Here is a 25,552-nt window from a genome sequence, read left to right on the forward strand (position 1 = left end):
TTTTAGACAAAGTCACTTATGAACAAAAAATATTTGGCATGAAAATTATTCATGAACGAAAAATGTTTTTTGAGAAAATCACATATGAACAAAAATATTCATTAAGAAAATTATTCATGAACAAAATATATTTTCTGCGAAATTCATTTATGAATAAAAAATATTCATTGAGAAAATAATTCATGAACAAAAAGTATTTATCGAAAAAATCATTTATGAAGAAATATTTGACGAAAAATCTTCTCGAACGAAGAATAAAAAATCCAATAAAAAGATAGTAAAAAAAAAAATGCAACTAAAAAAATAATAAAAAAAGGACGAAGGATCATAATGAAGAGGCCGATGCATACGTTTTAAATGCTTTAAGTATTTATTTAAACAAATTCCAACATTCCAAACATTGATAATCGTGTGTAGGTGTACGTGTATGTGTATGCAATGTGTTAATCGTATTCGTGTTTCCTCCTAAGTCTGTATGGAAATGACGCTGAAGACGTCGCTGTGACGCGTTAATTCATCGAGAATCCATAACGTATCGAGTCCGCGTATCGTTCGAGTGAATTCGAAGGAAAGTGATCGAACGATCCGAGGACTCGTCGATGAATCGACGAGTTTTCAACGACAGAACACTTGCAAAGTCGCTCTCGTTCGTTCGCACAAGCACACGTAATTTTATTTTCTCTCTCAAATTGAAGCCATACCGTGGCTCGATAAACGTTTCAATAGAGTCGACACCTTCACGAACGCTAAGACGCACGAATTCTTTTACAATGGCGAGCGTTCCGAACTAAACTAAATTAGTAGTTAGGTTTTACTTACGGCTGGCCCCTCGCGCAACCATTTTCTTCGCTTCGCTCTCCCTAACCTCTCGCACGGATGCTTACAACGACTTGTCTTTCAATTTTATTATCCAATTTTCCTTTTACTTCTTATTTTATTACTTTTCATTCTATTTCTTAGCCTGTTTCGGTTTTCACGATATCGTACGCTCATTGAGATATGAACGTTTCGCGCGGGAAATTTGAATTTCGTTTTCGAATAAAAGTTTTTACAAATGAGGAACATTGATAAATTCGTTTAAAAAGTAAACATACTTAAATTTATAAAGGGGCGAAACATTTAATAGAGATTTATAAAAATAGAAATTGAACAATTGAAATTTCTTAACCACGAAATAAAGCATCTCACTTTAAATTAAATAGAGTCCTAAGTATATCTATTTTATAATAAAAAAGGACCTAGTAAATAAATGTTTAAAAACAAATAAATAATCTCATTTATTTAACAACGAAAAAATGGCATATTTAAAAATAAATTTCATCTATGTTCAATTAATTTACCGCTATCAAAGAATCAATTAAAACACTCATACGATTAATCAAAACAATAACTTCGAATAGTAAAAATCTCCCCCAGAAATTTATTTTTATTTCAAACGAGAATTTCAGCGATAAATTTTGCCAAAATCGAATAGAAATCTCGATGACAATTTAAAAAGCTAATATTTTTCATTCGAATCGTTAATACCAATTGTGTTTCGACAATGAGCATAAACACCGCGTTTAACTCGTTCCTCGTGACAACTCGATTAATATCTTTATCAAAAATTCCCTCTATTCCGTACCGAAGTTAATAATCCCTCAGTCAGGTATTTCGTGTGTTTGTTATCAACTTGATAAACGACTAACCTTGTTTCTGCATTCAGCGAAACGTAATCAAGGCTAATTGTTCGAGAGACCGGGGAACAGTGAGGAACAGTTCTCGTAAATACGCTCTCAAAATTACCGATTGGAAATTCCATTTGTGTTCAAGAGCTACTTTTATAATTCAATTTTCCATCACCGGTTCCCGGGGCTGCATTTAAATTGGAAGAAACGAGTTGCTGGCGACGAATGCTTAATGCTTCTGATATCATTTTTGTTATGCGATCAAATTTCATTTTCTATTTTATTTTTTATCTCCCATTTTTCTCGTTAATTAAATTATCAGAGAGATTTGTTGATTATAAAATAATGTGAAGCTAAGAAGATTTACTTTTGGTGTTATACCCTTTGCGCTCGAGAGGTGACTCTCCGTCGCCATTTTGTTTAATACAATAATTTGAAATGAGCATTTAACTGAGATTATAATATGACGCGTGTGATAACACAGTGTAACAAACTGTGTTCTAGCAATAATTTCCACAATTAAAATAATTATATAACCTCAAAAGAATTCGTTTAACATTTCCAGTAATAAATTGTGAAGTTGCTATTACCTTCGAGTAAAATTACCTTCGAGTGCAAAGGGATAATAGTTATAAATAAGTCGGTTATTGTCAAACAAGTTGGTTTATAATTTCACTAGACGCTAAAATAAATAAAAGGGAAATAAACAATAAAAACAAGGCAATTTAAAGCTAGTTTGCCACTTAGATCCTGGGATCAATTACTAAAGAAACTATTTCAAAGTTGTTTTATCAATTCGCTAGACCTTGAGGTCAAGAAAGAGGACGAAACAATAAAAACAAGTCAATTAAAAATGGATTATTAGTCCATTAGACAAATAAATAAATTAAAAGTTGTGACAACGACCTCCACCAGACCCAAACGAAAAGAATGAATAAAAACTCACCCAGCAGCGGGTCGTCCTTGTAAGCATCCCCGAAGAATCGGAACATTCTTCTCACATCGAGTATAATTTACAATTTATATTGTCCACTCCGTAGCAATCACACTTGTTTCCATCTCGCTCGCTCTTTCTCCGTCTTTCACAGGCATTCTCAATCTCTCCCTCTCTCTCACTCGCTCACGGAACTAAAGACACACGCGATTACACTGAGAACTTCAGATTCACCAATTCATTAGCTAACAGGCTCCCTTCTTGCTTAACGTGCAGTTTCGCATGATCAGGTCCAGTTCTCCCGTTCGACTTCATCACCGAGAGTTACAAAGTCAAGGTTAGACCTTACAATTCCTCGAATAATTCCACTTAGTGCGCCGAAAAATCCGTACACGAGGAAGCCTTCCTGTCCGGGCTTCCTCCGCGCGTTGTTTTTTGGGTTCCTGAGATTATATCAATCCCCTCGTTTTACGGCGTCGAGCGTCGACTGCAGCGACCTCTGGCTGCTCTCCGATATCTCCCATCCCGTGGAACTTCACCGCCTTTCTATCCCGAACCCACGAAAGAAGAGTCGATGGCCCCCCGTGTCCCTTTACCGACAGGACTCGAAGGATTTCGGCTCGACGAGCTCCTCTCGATACTGCTAATCCTGAAGAACTCGAGCGAGCAAGCTAAGGGCTTTAGTCGGTGTCCGTTTCTACGGCAGCTTCGAACGTATCAAATACTTCCACGCGATTAACAATCAATAAAATCGTGGGCGAACATTCTTTCGAATGGCAGACGCTTATTCCTACGGATTCCCCTCCTGTTCTAGGATACACTGCAAAATATTCGCATCGGATTTCCTCTCTACTGTGGCTTCGAGCACCAAATTTTTTTAAGGCCATCGATTTGTGCACAGATTTCGATCATCTTTAATTTTAGCAGCCGGTTATCTATCGCGCTATACGGTATAACCGTTCGTTTTCTTCTCCGGACGAGATTCTAAGAAACCATAAGCACAGACTTTCTTCTCTGAATAATACTGTTTATTCTTCTTGCGACCGAATGCGTTCCCGGCGTCGTCGAAAATCATCTTAAAAACATCTCAAATCCATGGCATCACGTTCTTAACAACTGGATGTCTAATTCCTGATCCAAATCGACAGAGCTGATGCGCCCACTGCCAGCAGTAGCGCCGAGCTCGCGGATCATCCGGAGGAATAAATAAACTTCGTATGTGTGGAACATCTTCAGACAGAGATCTCCTGAATTTGAACACGTTTCTTGGCACTACCGGGTGTCCCGGGTTGTCGGAGAATCCCTGGACAGGACAGACCCACGTTGGGCGCCGGGGCCTTAGGCGGTGGCGGAGGGTCCGGGAGATTCTCGTCGTCGTTATCGTCGCTGCTGCTGTCTCCGTCGTCGTCGTCGTCGTCCATCCTGGCGGTGGTCGCGTCGACGCATGGCGACGGTGTGCGTGTCCTCTGGACGCAAGGACTTCTACTGTACAACGGTGGCTCGAGTATCCTTTTACCTCCGCCGGGCGGTGGCGAGCACTGAAACTCTTGCAGCTGCAGTTCCAGCTCCTGGGCAAGTTTAGTCTTGTGAGCCGGTGGACTCGAAGAGGGCGAGTCCATCAGATTCAGCGACGACAGTCTCTGTTTACCGGAGGACATCTCGATTCCGGAGCAGCCAGCCTCCAGCAGTTCCTCCTTCTTCTTGTCCCCGAAAGCCGAAGACAATCCGCCAGCCGCGTTCGAGGCGTTCCTGTCCCTCTGATGATAGATCCCCGCGAAGATGAGGATGTTCAGCAGCAGCAGAAACACTCCGACGGCTATGGTGACCGTGAGGGCCGTGGTGTAGCTCTGGTAGTGACTCGACGCCAGCTTCCTGAGTAGGTTGTTGGGACCCGGGCCCAGGTTCGGGTGTTGCATCGTCCTCGACGTGGTCGCCATCGTGGTTGCAACTGTTGCGTTAGGGGTGCATTCGGTGGTCGATATCGCGCTCGATACTGACGACGGCTCGGTGGGCGAAGGCACCGGAAGTGGCGGTGCTGGAAGCGGAAGTGCCATGGTCTGCGGACGCACCGCACCTTCGTAAAGGCTCGGACTCTCCGCCAGGTGATGGTGACGCATGCTGATCTCGTAGCCGGGTCGATGTAGCTGCGGCAACAGATTCAACCACAGGGACATCTTGTGGCCCCTGTAATGTGACCGCATTTCCGTGCTACGACCAGCCTCCAGGTACAACTGATTTATTGAATCGTACGAATCCCAGAACGGCGGACTGCTCGGTAGCCCATCGGATCCCGATGTCAACGGGCTGACGCCGTTAGGATCCCTGAAACATCCCATGCAATGCCGACATAGAACGCTGTACACGACTCATTGAAACGATTTCGGGGGTGGACATTGCCCTCTCGATCGAACGAGGTGGGATTCGAGGTCGTATGTCTTTGTAGCTCGGTACTTTTGCTATTATACTTGGGAGCTGGGTGCGGTCATTCGCTATTGTGAACTTATTTGTATATTTTAGATCTGCGACGAGTAAGCTGTTGGTTAGGTTGAGAATTTTTGTAGTCTTTTGTAACCTGTTTATGGAGAAAATCGTATCGCAACAATTATTGCAGTGTTTCTGACTTAAGTTCAATGAAATCATATACTAGATATTTTGTTATATAGCCTTATTTTAATGGAGCAGCTTAATTTTTATTGCTATTAAAAAGTTGATAAATCTTCAGAAAGTGCATTAGCAAAAAATGATTGAGATGCTAAGAGATGTTATTGAGACACTCTTCAGACCTTGAAAATTGAAACACTTGAAAAAATTTAAAGATGTACAAATTTGAACACAAAAATTTTTAGCAGAAATTTTCTAAGTACACTGTTACATATAAATTCGCCTGAATTCGTTCTTTATCGACTCAGACAATCTACAGTCTAGTAATTAAAGTAAAATTGCGGATTACAAGCATATTCGCAATTTCCGACAAAAGTCTCCTGTCCCCGTCCACTGCAAAACCGAGAAGTTCCGCTGACCGCAATTACCGACAGCTAACAAGAAACTGGTAGCGAATCATCGTAATTGTAAGTTGGATAGTTGAAAGTTCACGCTGACGGTACCACTGTTCTTGATCTCTATTATCGAAATCCCTGTACGATGTCTCAATTCCACAATTGTCGTTTGCACTTTTGCGCGGAAGAACACTTGCTACGTGAATCCCCATTGAACGATGAAGTCGATCAACTTTAAATTACGGGAATTAATGTGGATGGTCAGCGAGTCTACCGACTGATTGCTTCGACTTCGGGCTATTGGAAAAGCGAGATGTTCGTAATTTGAAAAGTTCTACCGGGAGAACTTGTTAAAGTTTCGCGATAGACTTACTGCAACGATGTTAATTAAGACTCTAACGTCTCCTTGCTACATCGATGGGAACGTTAGAGAGTCGTTTTACAAATTAATTAATTGAGGACAGGTGATTTCGAAAATCCGGAACTCGGAACTCTCGAAAGGCGGTATAAAATTACACGGATTAACCTTTTGGACTCGACTTTATTTTACGGAATTTTACTGTTCAAATTGAAATGGTAAACGAGTGTAGAGTGAGTCACTGCAGTGACGCCATGTCAACTGCGAGATTCACAAAACCCACTACAGTGGCGCGTCGAACCCTAATAATACAATTTTATCGTAATATTTCCCATGCTCCACAATAAATAAAATATAGATTTAGCAAAAAAAGCTCGGAACCTTGGCAAACCTTCATTTAACAAATTTTCAAAAATAACAGTTTGGATAATAAAATGTAAGACCCTCATTTCTCTCGCAATTTTTGATCCGATTTCGAATTCCACGCACAAAGGAAAACTTATCGAAAATAAAAATTACGAAACGACGGAACACGGTCTAAGAAACTAATCATTTTAACAATCGGTTCCATTAATACGTTGGTTGTGATTTGTGGACGTCGAAATTGGTTTCAACGACGAGAAAGAAAAATCGATTAATCTAAACGTTTCCGAGTTAAATTGCTTTAATAAAACGGATGATGCTGACCCGAATGTTGGAAATTAAAGTGAACCATAGTGACAAATGAAATCAGAGCGGTTATCTTTGAATGTTATTACAGCAATTTTCTTTAACGATAATTGCGTTCGGGTTCCTTGCGATATTAACTATTCAGAACCTGAAATCTTCGGACAAACTTCTCATTTCGATTCAGATTAAAATTTGATGGACTTTCATTTTAGTTGCTGGATCGGTGCTAGCTTTATTTTTCGATTTAACGTTTTTAGGACGAATAATTTCAATGACTTGAATAACAAATTCGTGCGTTTTAGTATTTTTCTTCAGCAATTTTTTTGTTAGGCAAATCGATCACTTTTCGACCTGCGATTTTGATCTAATCAAAACATTTTGTAGTCCATGTGAAATTAGGGGGGGTTTAAGTCATCATTTTGCCAGTTTCGAATTTATTAAAAAATGGCAAGTCTTCAAAGTTTGCAATTTTTACCCACTTTTGCGAAAACAGGTTTTACTTGCGAATTTTTTTCTCAGAAACTACTCAACCGATTTAGCTAAACTCTATTTTGTTATATTCATGAAGGATTGGACTATTTTAAAATATTTTTTCTAATTCCGTCAAATTGTTATAGAATTCCAAAAAATATAAACGAATTCATTTTTGTGTTTTATTCAATGAGGGATGTAGAGGGTTTAAATTTAAGTTTAAATTTCATTCAAATTTAAATGAAGCTTCCCCTCCATATTTTTATCATCATATTCTTTAAAGCTTCCCTTTATTTATCGTAGAATGACCCAAAGATAACATTTCGAATAAGAACCTTTCTCTTTACAAACAAGTCTAGCAAAGGATTTATTTCTAAACCCCTCCAATATACCCAAAGAAAATAGCAGTGCACCCTCATCGAATAGCCCGTAAAAATAGTAGGGAATCGAGTTTTAAACAGAGCATAGCCAAAGACTTACAACATTTCGAAAGTTGGCAAAGAAAGGGCTTTGAATGCAAAGGTCCGTTGAATAGCACGTTCAAAACGAGCTGCCACGAACCGGTAGGTAGATAGAGTTTGCAGGGCAAACCCAATCTCCAAGCGGAAGCCGTAGCAGTAAGTTGAACTGCAGGTTCCGGAACAAGGAAAACGCAATCCCGGTGACGGGGGTTAAAGCCGCGGGTAAAAAGCAGGACCAAGAACAAGCTAGAACAGAGAGACTCACCCGCGTCTCACAAAGTTCGCCAAGTAGTGGACCAGCAGTTTAGACAGGTTCTCATCGACCAGAGTGTAATTGGTCGGGGCGAACAAAACGGACACGACTTCTCCACGAAGGAGAGGTATCCCCAGGAGATAAGGGACCTCCTCGCCCCTCTGACTTGGTCGATCGCCAAGTTGGAAATGCAGGAAATAACCACGTCCCCCGGAGGCCGAGTGCAGCAGAGCCAGCCTTAAAAGAGGCGCGGCAACTTGACCATCCCCGAGGAGGGAAAGAAGACCCTCACAAATCGCTGATGGACTCTGTTCACCCCTTTCCCAATCCGTGTACTCGTTACGGAGGGTCGAGTAAATTTCGTGAAGGTGGTAACGATACGTGTTTCGTACGTAGGTGCGCAGGATGCGATCCCTCCGGGTCTCGTTCAGGCCGTTCTGTAATTGAAAGAAAATAGAAATTTAGAAATTTGAAATTCTCAGGTTTCGGATGTAGAAGTGATTACGAGTTTAACGTTGCAGTAGTCGTGATAATAATAGTGCTGTTAGGGTGCTGTAGAATTGAAAGTGAATTGAGAGAAATTAGATTTTAGGGAGTTTCTGGAATTTTGGAATTTGGAAGGGTGGAAGAGGGATTTAGGAATTTGGGGATTTAGCAATTTGGCGATAGAGGGGTTTGAGAGTTTGGAAATTTGGGGATGTCAAGATTTGGGATTTGGGAGATTTGGGATTTGGGAGATTTGGGATTTGGGAGATTTGGGATTTGGGAGATTTGGGATTTGGGAGATTTGGGATTTGGGAGATTTGGGATTTGGGAGATTTGGGATTTGGGAGATTTGGGATTTGGGAGATTTGGGATTTGGGAGATTTGGGATTTGGGAGATTTGGGATTTGGGAGATTTGGGATTTGGGAGATTTGGGATTTGGGGTGAGTGGAATTTTGGGAATTTGGGATTTGGGGTGAGTGGAATTTTGGGAATTTGGGATTTGGGGTGAGTGGAATTTTGGGAATTTGGGATTTGGAGTGAGTGGAATTTGGGGAATTTGGGATTTGGGGTGAGTGGAATTTGGGGAATTTGGGATTTGGGGTGAGTGGAATTTGGGAGATTTGGGATGTGGGAGATTTGGGATTTGGGAGATTTGGGATTGGGGAGATTTGGGATTTGGGAGATTTGGGATTTGGGGTGAGTGGAATTTGGGAGATTTGGGATTTGGGGTGAGTGGAATTTGGGGAATTTGGGATTTGGGGTGAGTGGAATTTGGGAGATTTGGGATTTGGGAGATTTGGGATTGGGGGGATTTGGGATTTGGGAGATTTAGGATTTGGTGTAAGTGGAATTTGGGAGATTTGGGATTTGGGGTGAGTGGAATTTGGGAGATTTGGGATTTGAGAAATTTGGGATTTGAAAATTTATCGATTTGGGGATTTAGAGATTTGGTCTGCACCAAATGTAACAAAATCAAGAAACCTAAAGATTCACTGTTCGAACACATTTTGATCCACATAACGATGTCTACATAGCACATAAATGAACAATTGCACCTAAATCATACTTTCATAGTCCACACCAAATAAAAGTAAAGCAAGAATCGCAAAGATTCACCGTTCAAACGCAGTTTGACCTACGTAACGATGTGTACGTAGCACGTAAATGGACAATTGTACCTAGATCATGATACGTCCGATTGTTATCAAATTGCCAAGGAGCTACGGAAATGAGCTTTACATTGTATCCATAGACCGTGGCCATTGAATTGTCGATAATGTCCGGCACGATCAATGACCACGTTTTGCAAGCGTGGACCTGCTAATTAGTAATTTATTGGGTTCGTGTCAATTATCGGCACACCAGCTGCATACAGATCGTTCGAATCTCGTTAGAGCTGCTACCGTGATTAAAAATAATTTAACGCAGTTCAAGCAACGTATTCAACACCGTTCTGTACGTTTGCACCAGTTTCTTCGCGAGTTTCAATTAAAATGTAGATTTAATTTTGACGCGGACAAAAGGTGCTGGGAAATTTAAAGGGGAAAAGTAGACCGGCGACCTTATTTCGCGGAAAATGTTCAACACTCTGTTTACTAAACTTCCATCATTTTTGCAAGTGAGAATTTTTGAAATCTGTACACGTGATATGTGGAGTTTAATATACACAAAATCGTGAATAATGTTAAACGTCTTAGTGTGTATGTTATTCTGAAGTGTTCCGACGAAGTATTCCCTTGACACTTTCAGCGAATGGAAAGACTTTCTGTGAACAAAAATTAGAATCCTTAACACTTCGATGCCTACGCAGTCAAATGTCGCCAGAGGCATTTTTGAAGAATTCGAAGAAACTTTACATAAATTCATGAAATAATTCAACATGTGACACATAAAACAAACAAGAGCATTTAATACAACGAAATTAATATTTTACGTTTGTGTAATAGTTATTAAAGCAATCGCCTGCGTTCGATCATCACACGAAGGGCACCGGCCAATGACCTTTGGTAGCATCACACACACGTGTGAGCGGATGCTAACGGTTAGCCCGGCCATCACACACACGTGTGAGCGGCCACTAAAGTGTTAAGGGTTAACTAACTACTAAGTTAACAACAAGAGGGTTAACAAAGGAGGAAATCGAATTGCTTCTAATCCCTTCACGCGTCTGCTTACCATCAAATCTTCGTCGGTGAGATTGACCCAAGCTTCCTCGGACGTTAAACCGAGCAGCAAATCTCGATCGGCGAAATTGGCGAACTCGGTGCCAGGTCCAGGTACCAAGGGCATCAGTCCCGACGATGAGGCAGTGGGCTGGAAATTCTTGACAACAAAAGAGAAAGAGATTGAACGAAACGCGATCGTGATAAATCGATCTCGAGCTCTCTGCAATTAAGTCAACGGCAAGTTGCGGCGACTATCGATTTTCAACGGGTCGCCGATCGCTGGACTTCCCAAGTTAATAGCAATTACAGAGAGTATATTTTATGACTTTTAATTAAAAGTTCTACGACGAACAATTTTGCTCGTCGATACTCTCGATTGAGTTTCGAAACAAAGAACAGGAAAAAAGGGGAAGAAAAATAGGAAAAAAAAAGAGGCGTAGGAAATGCGATCAACGGGGCTACACAGAGGCTAGGACTTAATATCGGTTTCACAGAACACCGATTCTCTGGCTCGACATCTGTCAGTCGGTTGTCGGTTCAATTAGCAAGCTCATCGCTTACACGTCGTCTCGTCCACTCTTCTATGGTCGAAATATCTAACGATACGTCGAGCGACTGATAGCGCGGAATGATAAAGGATTTTAACCCTTTGACTGGTATCGACGCCTACGGCCGTTCAACCTTTTCCCTTAGAAATCATTTTACTACTCGTTTTCAAGGATTGTTGATAGAACTACTAACATTCACATTTTAGCTTTCATATTTTATATTACAAGAGGTATGACTGGATAGGGTGGTCAAAGATGCCTTAGCCTAAATTGATCAATGAACATGAATTAGTAGACTGTTTGAAGAAAGTCATTTTTGCAAAAATGTAGTTATATTATTATCTTAATATTTCAGAAACTGTGTTCATACTTTTATGGTTCTAAACTTGTTAAAATTATTAATATACAATTTTTCAGATTGTTTATAGAAATGTAGTCTATAGAAGTAGTTTGTAGAAGAAACTATAGGATTATTTTTCAAAATGATCATTTTGTGATTATTCTTGAAACTGACTATGTTGTAATCATTCTTGTTACTGATTATTTTTTAATTGTTTCAGTAAATGATTATTTTGTGATCACTCTAGTAACTGATTATTTTGCAAATATTTTTTTAATTGAATTCTTGTACTGTTTCTGTAAATGATTATTTTGTGATCATTCCAGTAACTGATTATTTTGTAAATATTTTTTTAATTGATTTCTTGTATTGTTTCTGTAAATGATTATTTTGTGATCATTCCAGTAACTGATTATTTTGTAAATATTTTTTTAATTGATTTCTTGTATTGTTTCTGTAAATGATTATTTTGTGATCATTCCAGTAACTGATTATTTTGTAAATATTTTTTTAATTGATTTCTTGTATTGTTTCTGTAAATTATTATTTTGTAATCACTCCAGTAACTGATTATTAAAATGTTATGGTATAAATGTTATTACAGTAGCAGTTATTATAAGCACAGTTTAATGAATTATAAGTACCTGATTGACAGGTTGTGGCATGACAGCCCCATCGATAAAAGGAGCAAATCCAGAAGTGAATCTCGGAGGATCCAGCTGCACCGCGAGAAGCTCTTCCAGATTTCGCAAACGAAGGCACGGTGCAATATCGTCAGCTTCCACGTCACTAGGACATCCGGTCTGATCGGCGACTCGACGTTTCACCATTAAAGGATCACGTTGTATAGCCCATGGTGACAAAGCTGACCCACCTAGCAAAACCACCCTTTCGACTAACTCTGCAAAACAGAAAAATTGTTTAATTACTATCAAAATATCAGAATTTCATGTAAACTGTAATGTTTCATACAAATTATATTAGCACAATTTTACGTAAACTGCGTCAGCTCAATCCAGTCAATTAATAAGTCAGTTAATCTTCAGATTAAACTAACATTACTGATACTCCCATATTCCGAACCTGAAAGTAGATCGATCCGCAAATTAAATTTTAAAAACACAGCAACGGTTACAGATATGGTGGAATCCGAGGCAGTATGAATGCGAGCGAAAGGGGCGAGAGGGTAAAACGCATTGTGGAAAGGCATTAAGAACGACACGAGGTTGGTTCGTTAGCGGGATGAAGGTGCAATCTAGAAACGCTCCTTCTTTACACCCGGTGTTTCACCTCCCTCTTTCTGCCGTCGCACCCCTTATTCTCAGTCGCGAGATCAGAGAAGACTGCACTCGAGGAAGCTTATTAAGGTGTCTAGTGGCCGTCGACAACGGGGACGGTGATGACAGCGTCATCCTCGAGGAATATCCCTCTCGACCGTGCACACGCATGTGTCCTGACATCTTCGCTTCCCGTGACACGAAACGCCGGAACGACTCGAGAAATCGCTGTGAAGCGAAATTGCAATAACGGAGGCCATATATTCGCGGAATGAATACTGGCCAACCGTATCTCGTTTCAATGTTTGCAATTTCGAGACACCGACCGCTGTTCATTTTCGTGCTTGCTTTAGATATCTTGATGACGGAAATACTTGCGCGCGTTGTGTGGCCTGTTCTGGCAAACATGTTGAATGGACCGTGCAAAATGGCGGCGCGGAATGTGGACTGTGACGGTAGTTCACTGGATCTTAGGGAAATAATTCTGCGGCATTATTAGTTCGTTGACGTTAACCCCTTGCAGTATGATTTAGTTGTCTGGGGTGAAACTATTCGCTGTGATATCAACGAAAGATAAAATCCACTGATTTATTTTTTTAATATGGCAGAACTATTTGTTCTGTGATATTAGAACGAAAGATAAAATCTGCTGATTTATTTATTTAATATATTAGACTGTTGCTGTGATATTAAATATATTTTTTAAATTTAATTAATATAGTTTAACAAATTTTTTAAATTTTGTTTTCATTTATATTGTACTTTATTTTTAGATTTAAACCGGACGTGTTCTGTGCTTGTGTTAGAAATAAACGATTTGAGCTTTTTTCATGGGGAGAGGAATTGCTTTCCTAGATAACACGCTGCTTCGAAAAAATTGCAATTTTTGCAGTTTTTCACCTCCGTGACATTCGCCTCTTTCTTCGCTATTCGCGCAAATTGCAATTTTTTTCAAAGCGAATGTCAGATACAAAACTATTTCATCTAGTCGCAAAAAAAACTTCGTTCGCTTTTAAAAAAGTAATACTAACTATCATAAAATGCTTTGCTCATTGCAAATAATTTTAGTGTCTCAATTTTTAGTAATTTAATATGTACAGTAAATTTTATTATTATGTAATTTTATTCTGTAACTAATATAATAAAGATACATAATAATAAACTTTATTATACTTATTTTTTGACTGACAATTTTTGACAACATTAAGGAAGAAGTAACTGAACCACACTAATTTAATTCAAGTAATTAAACAATACTCATTTACCTTGAACAATTATTCTCGTTTAGTTTAAGTAATTAGACTCATTTACCTTAGGTAATTAAACTATTCTCATTGACGTTAAATAATTACACTCGTTTACTTTAAGTAACTAAACTCATTTCCCTCGGGTAATCAAACAGTACATTTAGCTAAATTATTTGAACTCGTTTGGTAAATTTTAAATAAATGTTTTAAACTAACATTTTCGTTCAGCATGAATTACCTTTCGCCATGGGTGAAACGGCTAAAAAATTGGCGAGCGCAGCTCCAGTTCCATGACCAAAGAGTGTAAGTCGATCAGGATCGCCTCCGAAAGCACCGAGATTTTCATGCAGCCAGTGAAGTCCTGCCACCAAGTCCATCAATCCATAATTTCCTTGCGCACTACCCTTTGGACCAGTTTTCAGGAAACCTGCAAGCAAATTGCGCTGGTTAGTACAACCTTATACAAAAAAGTAGATCGATACTGTGACACCTTCAGAACACTGTACAAGATGTTTACACAATGGTGGTTCAAAGTGGGTGAATCAAACCAAACTGTCATGAAATATCGCAAGATTTTTAGTAAACCTTGTTACTACCTAACCTAACCTAACCTTGTTAGTACCAAACCTAGCCTAACCTTATTAGTACTTAATCTAACCTAGCCTAACTTTGTTAGTACTCGACCTAAAGTAACCTAACCTTGTTAACACTTAGCCTAATCTAGCCTAACCTTGTTAGTACTCGACCTAAACTAACCTAACCTTGTTAGTACTCGACCTAACTTAGCCTAGCCTTGTTAGCACTCGACCTAACTTATCCTAACCTAGTTAGTACTCGTCCTAACTTATCCTAACCTTGTTATTACTCGGCCTAACCTAGCCTAGCCTTGTTAGTACTCGACCTAACCTATCCTAACCTTGTTATTACTCGGCCTACCTTAACCTAACCCTGTTAGTACTCGATCAAACTTATCCTAACTTTGTTAGTACTCGATCTAACTTGTCCTAACCTTGTTAGTATTCAACCTAAGCTAACCTAACCTTGTCAGTACAAAGTTTACTATCCCTATTATAGTTAACAGAAGAGAAAAATGCAGAATATTTCACCATATCTCAAATTATAATTAATACGCAAAGAGAAATAAAAATTATTATCTGCATAATGCATTAATTAGCCCCTGTCTCCCTTGTCACTCAAAATTCAGGACAAATTACTTTGTAAAATATTGAATTACGTGGGTGCTGCAAATTGCAGTTCAAACGTAATAAGCATAAATCACATTTGCAATACAAATAACGCAGGTACTGCCGCAGGACAGTAAATAGCGGTGTGTTCTAGGACACGTTATAATATTGATCATTAACGATACGGTTATTTAATTTGCGGATTTAACGCGTGGAATATCACAATGAGCACAGACGTGTGCAAATTGACGCGTTGTAATAACAACTGTGATTTAGAATGATTCTAAGTTCAATTTGCTATTCGTGATTTTGGGTAAACGACCAAACTTTACGAATATAAAGAAACAGTTATTGAAAGAACTTTTCTTCTCCATTTGAAATACTATTTTCTTCAAGCCTCTATAAAACAATAAGGAGTTCTCTAAAAGTTCTAAATCCCGTAAAACTGTAAAATTCGAAGCAACGGTCTCAGCGACAGACGGAAAAGTTTGTGAATCGTATCTTCGAATTTCAACGAGCCGCTACAAAACTTAGCGGTGCCCTGTTTTCAGGCAAAATTCGCGAGCCGTTTAAATAAATTCTCGTAGTTTAAGAGCAAGCACGGAATTCCGCTTAAAATTTAACAAAGACCAAGCAGACCCAGCGTTTTAATTCGAGTCACAGGATTCCGGAAAGACGGTTAATCCTGAACTGTACCAACGCCAAGTTTCTTATCGCGAGCATACAATGATCCTTTATGCTTTCCCACGCGGTTATTTATGCTGGATTTCGAAATGGTTTCTTGTAAATAGGATTATTTTAATAACGGCAGTGATGCGGGAAAATTCATTTTAATTGACGAATAATAGATATGCAATTTATAATATTATAATACAATTTTTCACTCCGTAATATCCACGCGCCATAATTCCACGCGCCGTATTTCCACGCGTGGTATTTCTACGCGTCGAAATTTCCACGCGCCGTATTTCCACGCGTTGTATTTCCATATAGCGAAATTTCTACGCGCCGTAATTCCCACGCGCCATAATTCCACGCTTCGTAATTTCCACGCGCCGTATTTCCACGCGTTGTATTTCTACGCTCCGTAATTCTACGCGTGGTATTTCTACGCGTCGAAATTTCTACGCGCCGTATTTCCACGCATGGTATTTCTATATGGCGAAATTTCTACGCACCGTAATTCCCACGCGCCATAATTCCACGCTTCGTAATTTCCACGCGTTGTATTTCTACGCTCCGTATTTCCACGCGTGGTATTTCTACGCGTCGAAATTTCCACGCGCCGTATTTCCACGCGTTGTATTTCCATATAGCGAAATTTCTACGCGCCGTAATTCCCACGCGCCATAATTCTCCGCGTCGTATTTCCACGCGCTGAAATTTCTACGCGCCATAATACCACACACCGTAATTTTCACGCTTCGTAATTTCCACGCGCTGTACTTCCACGCGCTGTATTTCCACGCGCCGTAATTCCCACGCGCCGTATTTCCACGCGCCATAACTCCACACTCCGTAATTTCCAAGTAATTTATATTAAGAAATAGAAATTGTTTTTAGGCTCGAAACTGTCGCTCTCGCGTCTGCGCGTAATCTCGGGCTCCGATTGGTCCGCATTTTTCCTTAATAATTCAGAAACGAAACTTGAAACCCCATTTTTGGGACACCCTGTATAAGACTGGAGTAGATCTGGTTTACGTCTGACTACTGCCATCCGTTACTACTTGCAGTGAACAGTACACGAGAAAGCACCTACAAATTAACTTGATTTACATAATTACCCTTTGTGTACATCTGAATATTACATTTCCTTTGTGATAACGTATTCCTCGTTGTTCACGCCACATAATATTAATCCAATTAACATCTTCCTTCAAAGAAATAAATCATCGCTATTCCTCTCTATAAGAATACTGAAAATCGTCACATTTTCTCAGAAAATTCTTGTGCACCAAATGTTCATTTCGTTCAAATGTACATTTCATTGGAACGAATTTCAAAATTAATGAAGAAATTTGCAAACTGATGAACATTTCACAAACATATAATTTATAAAAAGATTGAAGACAGAAAACATGACAGATCACAAATAAAATTTAAGTGTAATTTACCTTTGGAACGTTTTCAATTGCAAAGGAAGAATAAGAAAACCCTGATTCGACTGCAAATTACGAGTAACAGCCAATAGATCCTTTCACTATACCGCACTATGTATTCTTGTTACATAAAGAAGTTTAAAGGTTCAAGTCCTCGCCGTTTCTTACTTGTACTTCTGGCTCTTTCGTCTCACGAGCATGGAAAGCTTTGTCGAACAAACAGATTGTGCCCGATCTAACGAACTTACCGTAACACGATTGTCTTCTTGCTCCAATGAAGATGAATGCCCTCCCGGCTCTGTACTTCGTCAATTTACCCTTTGCTTCCATTTGGTTAACCCGTGGATTACTGCGATTGGATTACTCGCGGCTCATTGTATCTCACGAGAACGGATCTTACTTCTTGGTGTAATTTCAACGCGAAAGATTTATTAGCCCCTTGTCGTCTCGTTCGTGACGCGGTACAAGTCTTACTCGAATTTCTAGCGTTTCCGGTGAACTTTCAGACCGGTTACAATTTGCATACTCAAGAAATATACAAGACTTCACATTGTAACTTTTGTTTATTTTAATTTTGTTGGGAATAGGTCTTTTATTAGTTTTTGCGCGCATCGAGAGTGATAGATATAAATTCTGGGTCAGCAAACAAATCACTGCGAAGAGGAATTCTGTTAGAAAGATTTCACTTGCACATTTAGGATTCATGTGGAGTTATGGCGCGTGAAAGTTACGGCGCGTAGAAATTTCGGCGCGTGAAAATACAGCGCGTGGAAATTACGGAGCGTGGAATTATGGAGCGTGAAAGTTACGGTGTGTGGTATTATGGCGCGTGGAATAATAGCGCGTAGAAATTTCGACGCGTGGAAATTACGGAGCGTGGAATTATGGCGCGTGGGAATTACGGCGCGTGGAAATACAACGCGTGGAAATTACGGAGCGTAGAATTATGGCGCGTGGAAATTACGGAGCGTGGAATTATGGAGCGTGAGTATTACGGCGCGTGGAAATACAGCGCGTGGTAATTACGAAGCGTGGAATTATGGCGCGTGAACCTTACAGTGTGTGGTATTATGGCGCGTGGAATTATAGCGCGCAGAAATTTCGACGCGTGGAAATTACAGAGCGTAGAATTATGGCGCGTGGGAATTATGGCGCGTGGAAATACAGCGCGTGGAAATTACAAAGCGTGGAATTATGGCGCGTGAACCTTACAGTGTGTGGTATTATGGCGCGTGGAATTATAGCGCGCAGAAATTTCGACGCGTGGAAATTACAGAGCGTAGAATTATGGCGCGTGGGAATTACGGCGCGTGGAAATACAGCGCGTGGTAATTACGAAGCGTGGAATTATGGCGCGTGAACCTTACAGTGTGTGGTATTATGGCGCGTGGAATTATAGCGCGCAGAAATTTCGACGCGTGGAAATTACAGAGCGTAGAATTATGGCGCGTGGGAATTACGGCGCGTGGAAATACAGCGCGTGGAAATTACGGAGCGTAGAATTATGGCGCGTGCAAATACAGCGCGTGGAAATTACGGAGCGTGGAATTATGGCCTTGAATTCCTAAGTCCCCAAATCCCTAAACTATCAAAATCCAGAACTCCTCACGCGCCAACTCCTGAATTGACAATAGTAGCCAATGACAACTTGCATTCCCGAGTCAACCGAATCGCAAGTTAAATGAATTTTTTGTGGACCAAAAGTCGATGTCACCAGATTGAAAAAAGAAGGGAATACTCGCAAGGTACGAAACGTAAATTTGCATTTTAATTGAAAAGTTCTCATATCAGCATTTCGGAACTCGCAATATCCCAGCCGCGTAATTCACGCTTCAAAGTTTCTGATTGCTGTCTGTGAATAACCTTAGACTTCAAGCAGTATCGAGTTTAGGTCGAATTTAATGAAACGAGCGATAAGCTTTGAGTAATTACCGAGATACCGTATCGCAACATTGTTAGAGTAAATACTAAGTAATCATACTATAGTCTCCTCTCGTAATTAGACTGATGGTGCACAAATATCCTGCGGTATTTGCATAAAGAAGATAAAAGGAAAACGGAGAAAAAATTGATCATCTTACTATTTTCTGAAATAACATTCTGCTGCAAAATTCGAGTAATATGTTAAAGTATGTAATTCCGTATGGAAATGATTTTCTTTTAAAGCAAACTCTATATGTTTCCAATAAATATTCTATGTATTTTCATTTTTCTATAAAGAATTTTATAACTGATTGAAAATAACTTCGACAGAGTAATAAATGTTTTCTTCAAATTATGTTAGTCACTGCAATAGTCTCTTTTGTTAGTTAGTCTCTTAACGACACTAGTATGCGAGAAGGTAGAATGTGTCCTTAATGTGTTCCTTAATGCGACAACACAATATTAAATTTTATGTAGTTGCAGATATTCCTGTGGTTTTGGTCTGGTGCCATATGTTCCTTCAACTTTATGAAGCATTAACCACTACAGTATCAGATAATTTACATTCAAAGTTATCTTTGGCAGAAGAAAAACTGGGGATATTAAATTAAGAAGTGCCATCATCAAATTCGGATGCCTTTGAAGAAACAAAAGTTTCAATAAAATTGATAAACCTGATAGACCTTTCTGATAAACCTGTTTATTATTAAGACTCGAAATTGTTACACATACATATGTTACACATACATTTACATATACATTTACACATACATTTACATATACATTCACATATACATTTACACATACGTTCACACATACGTTTACACATACGTTTACACATACATTTACACGTTCACATGTTACACATTCACATGTTACACATTCACATGTTACACATTCACATGTTACACATTCACATGTTACACATTCACATGTTACACAACCACATGTTACACATTCACATGTTACACATTCACATGTTACACATTCACATGTTACACATTCACATGTTACACATTCACATGTTACACATTCACACGTTACACATACGTTTACACATACATGTTACACACACATTTCAGAGTACACCGTGTCACCTTGATCGTCGCTCGTTAAAATTTTACAGGTCCCCCGAATAAAAAATAGAAAGGTGTACGATTTTAACCGACACTTGCTGTATTTTATTGCATTGGTGTCCTTTTATTCGCATGCAGCACGTACGACGTCCACGTTCTGGTCGTGAAATGATCGCAACGTTCGATTTGCGTTCACAGCGGGGCAAAAATGCGATACACGTAGACCGATTCAGTCGCCCTCGTGACCGAAACGACGGCAGAAAACGGGTGAAAAAAAGGAGCAGGAAGAAATCGAGTCGACCGACAGCCATGTATCGGATAATGCCGTGGGCGTATTGTTTTGCTTCGACGACGAACGAAACGCGGAGAAGGTTCCATTTTAACAAAGGAAAGCGTCGAAACAGGTCCCGTCGAAAGTTCTGCCATAGTCGATAACGTGCACCGTCAGATTCAGCCATTATATTTTGGTTCTGCCGCGTTAACAGAGGCGATTTAATTAAGTTAAGGAACGTTTCACCACTGTGAAACACAATCTAGCGTTATTATTTGCGGTAAATGTTCCTTGAAATCTGGTGAGAATACGATTCGAAATTGAATATGAAATTATTTTGTGCAGCCATTTTGTGCAGCCATTTTCATCATTGTTTTCAATGACGAAAATAATTCTTGATGAAGATGAAGATTATTCGTACTTGTTCGAGTTTTATGATTTAGAGAATGAGACGTTAAATGTAGAAGTTGCGTGACTTGAAGTTTGTTGAATGATTTTTAAGAAAGTCATTTTTTGACTTCCTTATAATCTATTGAATGATTATTGAATGTTTTTTGAGACAGTTTGTTGAATGATTTTTGAAAAAGTCATTTTTTGACTTCCTTATAATCTGTTGAATGATTGTTGAATGTTTTTTTGAGGCAGTTTGTTGAATGATTTTTGAAAAAGTCATTTTTTGACTTCCTTATAATCTGTTGAATGATTGTTGAATGTTTTTTTGAGGCAGTTTGTTGAATGATTTTTGAAAAAGTCATTTTTTGACTTCCTTATAATCTGTTGAATGATTATTGAATGTTCTTTTGAGGCAGTTTGCTGAATGATTTTTGAGGAAATCATTGTTTGACTTCCTTATAATTACAATTATACTTCGACAATTTTAATAATTTCAAATAAGCAATAAATTGAAATAATCTCAATATCAGATTCGATAATTTGATTCACCTAAAATTCTCCCTCACTTTAATTTCGTTATAAATTCGAGATACGCCATATTTTAAATAAAAACCCAGAACAAAAAGTGTTCAAACAAAAAGATCCTGAATCCTTTCTTTTCTGTATGTCCTCCCTCCACATCCAAAAAATAAACCTACAACGTTATTATCTACCAGCACACAAATTCCAACATCTCAGTTCGCAAAAATAATTTCGGCCGTTCCGGCAACAGAAAGGGAAAAAGGAGACCAAATTTTCAAGAAAATAAAGCCTGCATTATTCACGTGATACTTTATCATACGTTTTCCAGCATTCTTTCGCGAACGCATATGGTAACAGAAAAAAAAAAATCCAAATGTTTCTTCTAATCACCTCGAGGGCGTGTTTCCGAACACATAGACGCAGATTGTGCACGTGCATGACCCCAAAAGACCCAGTTACAACCGGTGAAACAAGCATGCATTCTAGAATCAAGAACAAATCTTTTCCTGGGAAAAATATGGGAAACGAGGATGAAGATTTTTCTTACTGATTGATTTTTGGGGTTTATTAAAAGTCTTAAGGTGGATAGGGTAATTTTTACGGAATACAGATTTTGTTTAAATAGAAAAAATTCAAACGATAGAATTTATTAAACGTTGCACGAGATCGTTAGGAGCTATTCTTAATAGAAAGAAATTTTTATTCTTGAAGAAGTTTATCCTTAATAGACATTTGACGGATTTGTGGACTTTTGGATTTAGGAACTTGGGATGTAAGTATCTGACGATTTCGAGATTTTGAAGAATTGAAGAATTGGAGAATTAGAGAATTGGAGAATTGGAGAATTGGAGAATTGAAGAATTGAAGAATAAGAGAATTGAAAAATTGAAGAATTGAAGAATTGAAGAATTGAAGAATTGAAGAATTGAAGAATTGAAGAATTGAAAAATTAAAGAATTGAACAATTGAACAATTGGAAGATTGAGAAATTGAAAGATTGAGAAATTGGAAGATTGAGAAATTGAAAGATTGAGAAATTGGAAGATTAAGAAATTGAAAGATTGAGAAATTGGATGATTGAGAAATTGAAAGATTGAGAAATTGAAGAATTGAGAAACTGAAAGATTGAGAAATTGAAAGATTGAGAAATTGAAAAATTGAGAAATTGAGAGACTGAGAAATTGAGAGACTGAGAAATTGAGTGACTGAGAAATTGAGAGACTGGGAAATTGAAAGATTGAGAAACTGAAAGATTGAGAAACTGAAAGATTGAGAAACTGAAAGATTGAGAAATTGAAAGATTGAAAAATTGGAAACTTGAGAAATTAAAAACTTGAGGAATTGAAAAATTGAAAAATTGAAAAATTGAAAAATTGAAAAATTGAAAAATTGAAAAATTGAAAAATTGAAAAATTGAAAAATTGAAAAATTGAAAAATTGAAAAATTAAAAATAAAGTAACCAGAGTGATGTACCAAATGGTCCACCTCTATTCTTACGAATTTTCATCTGATTTGTCGCTTAATTTTGAACACCAAGTTAATTTGTGTATGAGCCATAATTTTCTCTATTTTCGACTCGATGAACGTCACTCTAAATCGACGTACGATGAAATCGAATAAATTTGATCGGCGTGATCCAAGTCGGACGACGGATCACAATAGGCAGCGACGATCAGCTGACACCGCGATGAAACCGAGCGAGCCTATGCATAATTTCGCGCGAGAAATGTTTCAACCGAGCAGATGACACAAGTGACGATATCCCCTCGTTTTCTGTCCCCTGGCAGCATCCCGATACCGATAACGTTTCTATTCAACCCCCGACCGCTGTGATTACTCTTTTATCCCCGGCAAGTTCGCGTTTTAAAACAAAAACCACCGAAAGCGAGAGAGAAGATGCAGGAGATGGGGTTCGAGGGTGAAAATTGCGGTTCTCGAACGAAAGTACGCTCATTTTTTGCGGCAGCGAGATTCCAGTCGAAGAAAGAATGGAATAAAAGGAAGAAACACGAGCAGAAGGTGGAAAATTATTGCCGCTCGCGGGGAGAACTCGCTCGATTTTGTTATGGGAACACCGCAACGGGGTGAAACAAAACGATAACCGTTGTATAGCTGTATGCGTGCGCGAGAGTGTGCGAGGAAAGTTGAACGAGAATGAGAGATACGTTTCTCTCCGCGACAAAAAAGGAGGACGAAGAATTGGAAAATACTGTGATAGGAAAATATAAACGAAATGGTGGAATACCACAAATATTTACCTCTATTCTTTTTGTTATTATTTATTCAGATTCTTGTTTTTTAAAAAACACCGAGAAACTGCAAACATGAGTGATATGTATATATTGCATGGACATACCAATAAATTCTGTACACAAAAATAACATATTAACAGAGGCTTGTAAATATTTGTTTAAAAAGTTTCCACAAAATTTATACAAAATTCAGAAATTGAATGTACAAACAAATTTTATTAACATTATAATAAAGAACTGCTATTGATCTCACTATATTATGCTTTTATCAGCTGTCAGTAAATGGTGCATTAAATTATCAGTACGAAATGTCCTACTTAAAGTGACAAATGAATTTCAGGCCTCTCAGGAATATGTGGTTCAATATATTACAGTAGCTATCCATAAAATATCGGGAACCATGATTGAGTTTGTACAATCGATGTGCTCTGTAAATTCTCTCTTGAATTCCCTCTGTTTGCAGAACCAAAAATAATTATTGAAATCCTATCCTTCATTTACAGTAACAAAAATAATTATTACAATTGCAACCCCTTAGTTGCAGAACCAAAAATAATTTTTTTAATCACTATTCCTCTTTTACAACACCAAGATTAATTATTACAATTGTTATTCCTTATTTGTAGAATCAAAAGTAATTTTTTCAATCATTACCCTTCTTTTATAACGACAAGAATAATTATTACAATTGCTACCCCTCATATGCAGAACCAAAAATAATTTTTTTAATCAGTACCCTTCTTTTATAACAACAAAAATAATTATCACAATCTCCACCCCTTATTTGGAGAACCAAAAATAATTTTTTAAATCACTACCCTGCTTTTATAACAACAAGAATAATTATCACAATCTCCACCCCTTATTTGGAGAACCAAAAATAATTTTTTAAATCACTACCCTGCTTTTACAACACCAAGAATAATTATTACAATCGCAGCTCTTTATTTGCAGAACCAAAAATAATTTTCTCAATCTCTACCCTTCACTGACAACAGCAAGAATAATTGTCACAATTGCAGCCCTTTATTTGCAGAACTAAAAATAATTTTAGCAATCACTACCCTTCTTCCACAACAGCAAGAATAATTCTCACAATTGCAGCCCTTTATTTGCAGAACTAAAAATAATTTTAGCAATCACTACCCTTCTTCCACAACAGCAAGAATAATTCTCACAATTGCAGCCCTTTATTTGCAGAACCAAAAATAATTGTTTCAATCCAGATGCAAAACTAATTCCTGCAATCCTACCCTTCTTTCACAACAAGAATAATTATCAGCAACCTTTCATCTTTCAAAAAGATAAAAAAAAGAATTTACAGTATGCATAGAAATCTTGAAGTTATTCATTGAAATTCCACAAGACACCACTAAAAATAATGCAATCCAAGAAATTCTCAGTCCTTAAACATCTGAGAATTTCAATTTACGCGACGGTCGACAGAGTGCATTCGTACATAAAGTGAAAAAGTTCCGTCCACATAATACGGAATGAATGCTACAGATTTCTATTCGGGGGTCGCAGATATTTAAAATCCTTTCAGGCATAACTTTTCGACGCTCCCTTAATTAAAAATTCCATCGGTGTTTCATGACCGGCAAGTGTTTGCACGCGAGGACACTTCGGATACATTCGACGTAACGAGAATTCAGACGGATGATCGTGATCGCGTCGCGCGCAATTCGAACGGGCTTTGAAATGGTAAATAGCGAAAACTGCCTTTCGAGGGCTCACAGAGGAACCCATTTCGTGTTTGAATCTCGCCTTATCGCCAGACCGTTTTTATTGTCGTTATATTTCCTTTGTTTTCTTTGCCCCTTTGTTCCTCGGGCCTTTATTTCTGCACGCACAGTAGAAGTATCGTTCTCGCGACGATAGCTTTCATTCCTCGATTTTGCCAGACAAAAAAGGTCTTTCAGCTATGAACATTTTGACAGTTGCCTGTGAAATATTTT

The 25,552-nt window shown here is 38.5% G+C and overlaps 1 protein-coding gene across 2 annotated transcripts in view; it reads right to left on the reverse strand.

Moving 5' to 3' along the window:
• Nucleotides 1-347: 347 nt before the first annotated feature.
• LOC100876541 (neuroligin-1) overlaps nt 348-25,552 on the reverse strand; it is a 78,871-nt gene continuing 53,666 nt past the window's right edge. For both annotated transcript variants that reach the window (XM_076535647.1, XM_076535646.1), the window contains 5 exons: nt 14,112-14,300; nt 11,994-12,250; nt 10,472-10,618; nt 7,822-8,246; nt 348-4,923 (listed from right to left, as the gene is read on the reverse strand). In XM_076535647.1, the coding sequence (XP_076391762.1) occupies nt 3,834-4,923; nt 7,822-8,246; nt 10,472-10,618; nt 11,994-12,250; nt 14,112-14,300 (2,108 nt within the window). In that variant the 3' untranslated portion in view covers nt 348-3,833. The remainder of the gene's footprint in view (nt 4,924-7,821; nt 8,247-10,471; nt 10,619-11,993; nt 12,251-14,111; nt 14,301-25,552) is intronic.

Source organism: Megachile rotundata, chromosome 9 (assembly GCF_050947335.1).
Source record: "Megachile rotundata isolate GNS110a chromosome 9, iyMegRotu1, whole genome shotgun sequence".
NCBI classification, from domain to species: Eukaryota; Metazoa; Arthropoda; class Insecta; order Hymenoptera; family Megachilidae; genus Megachile; species Megachile rotundata.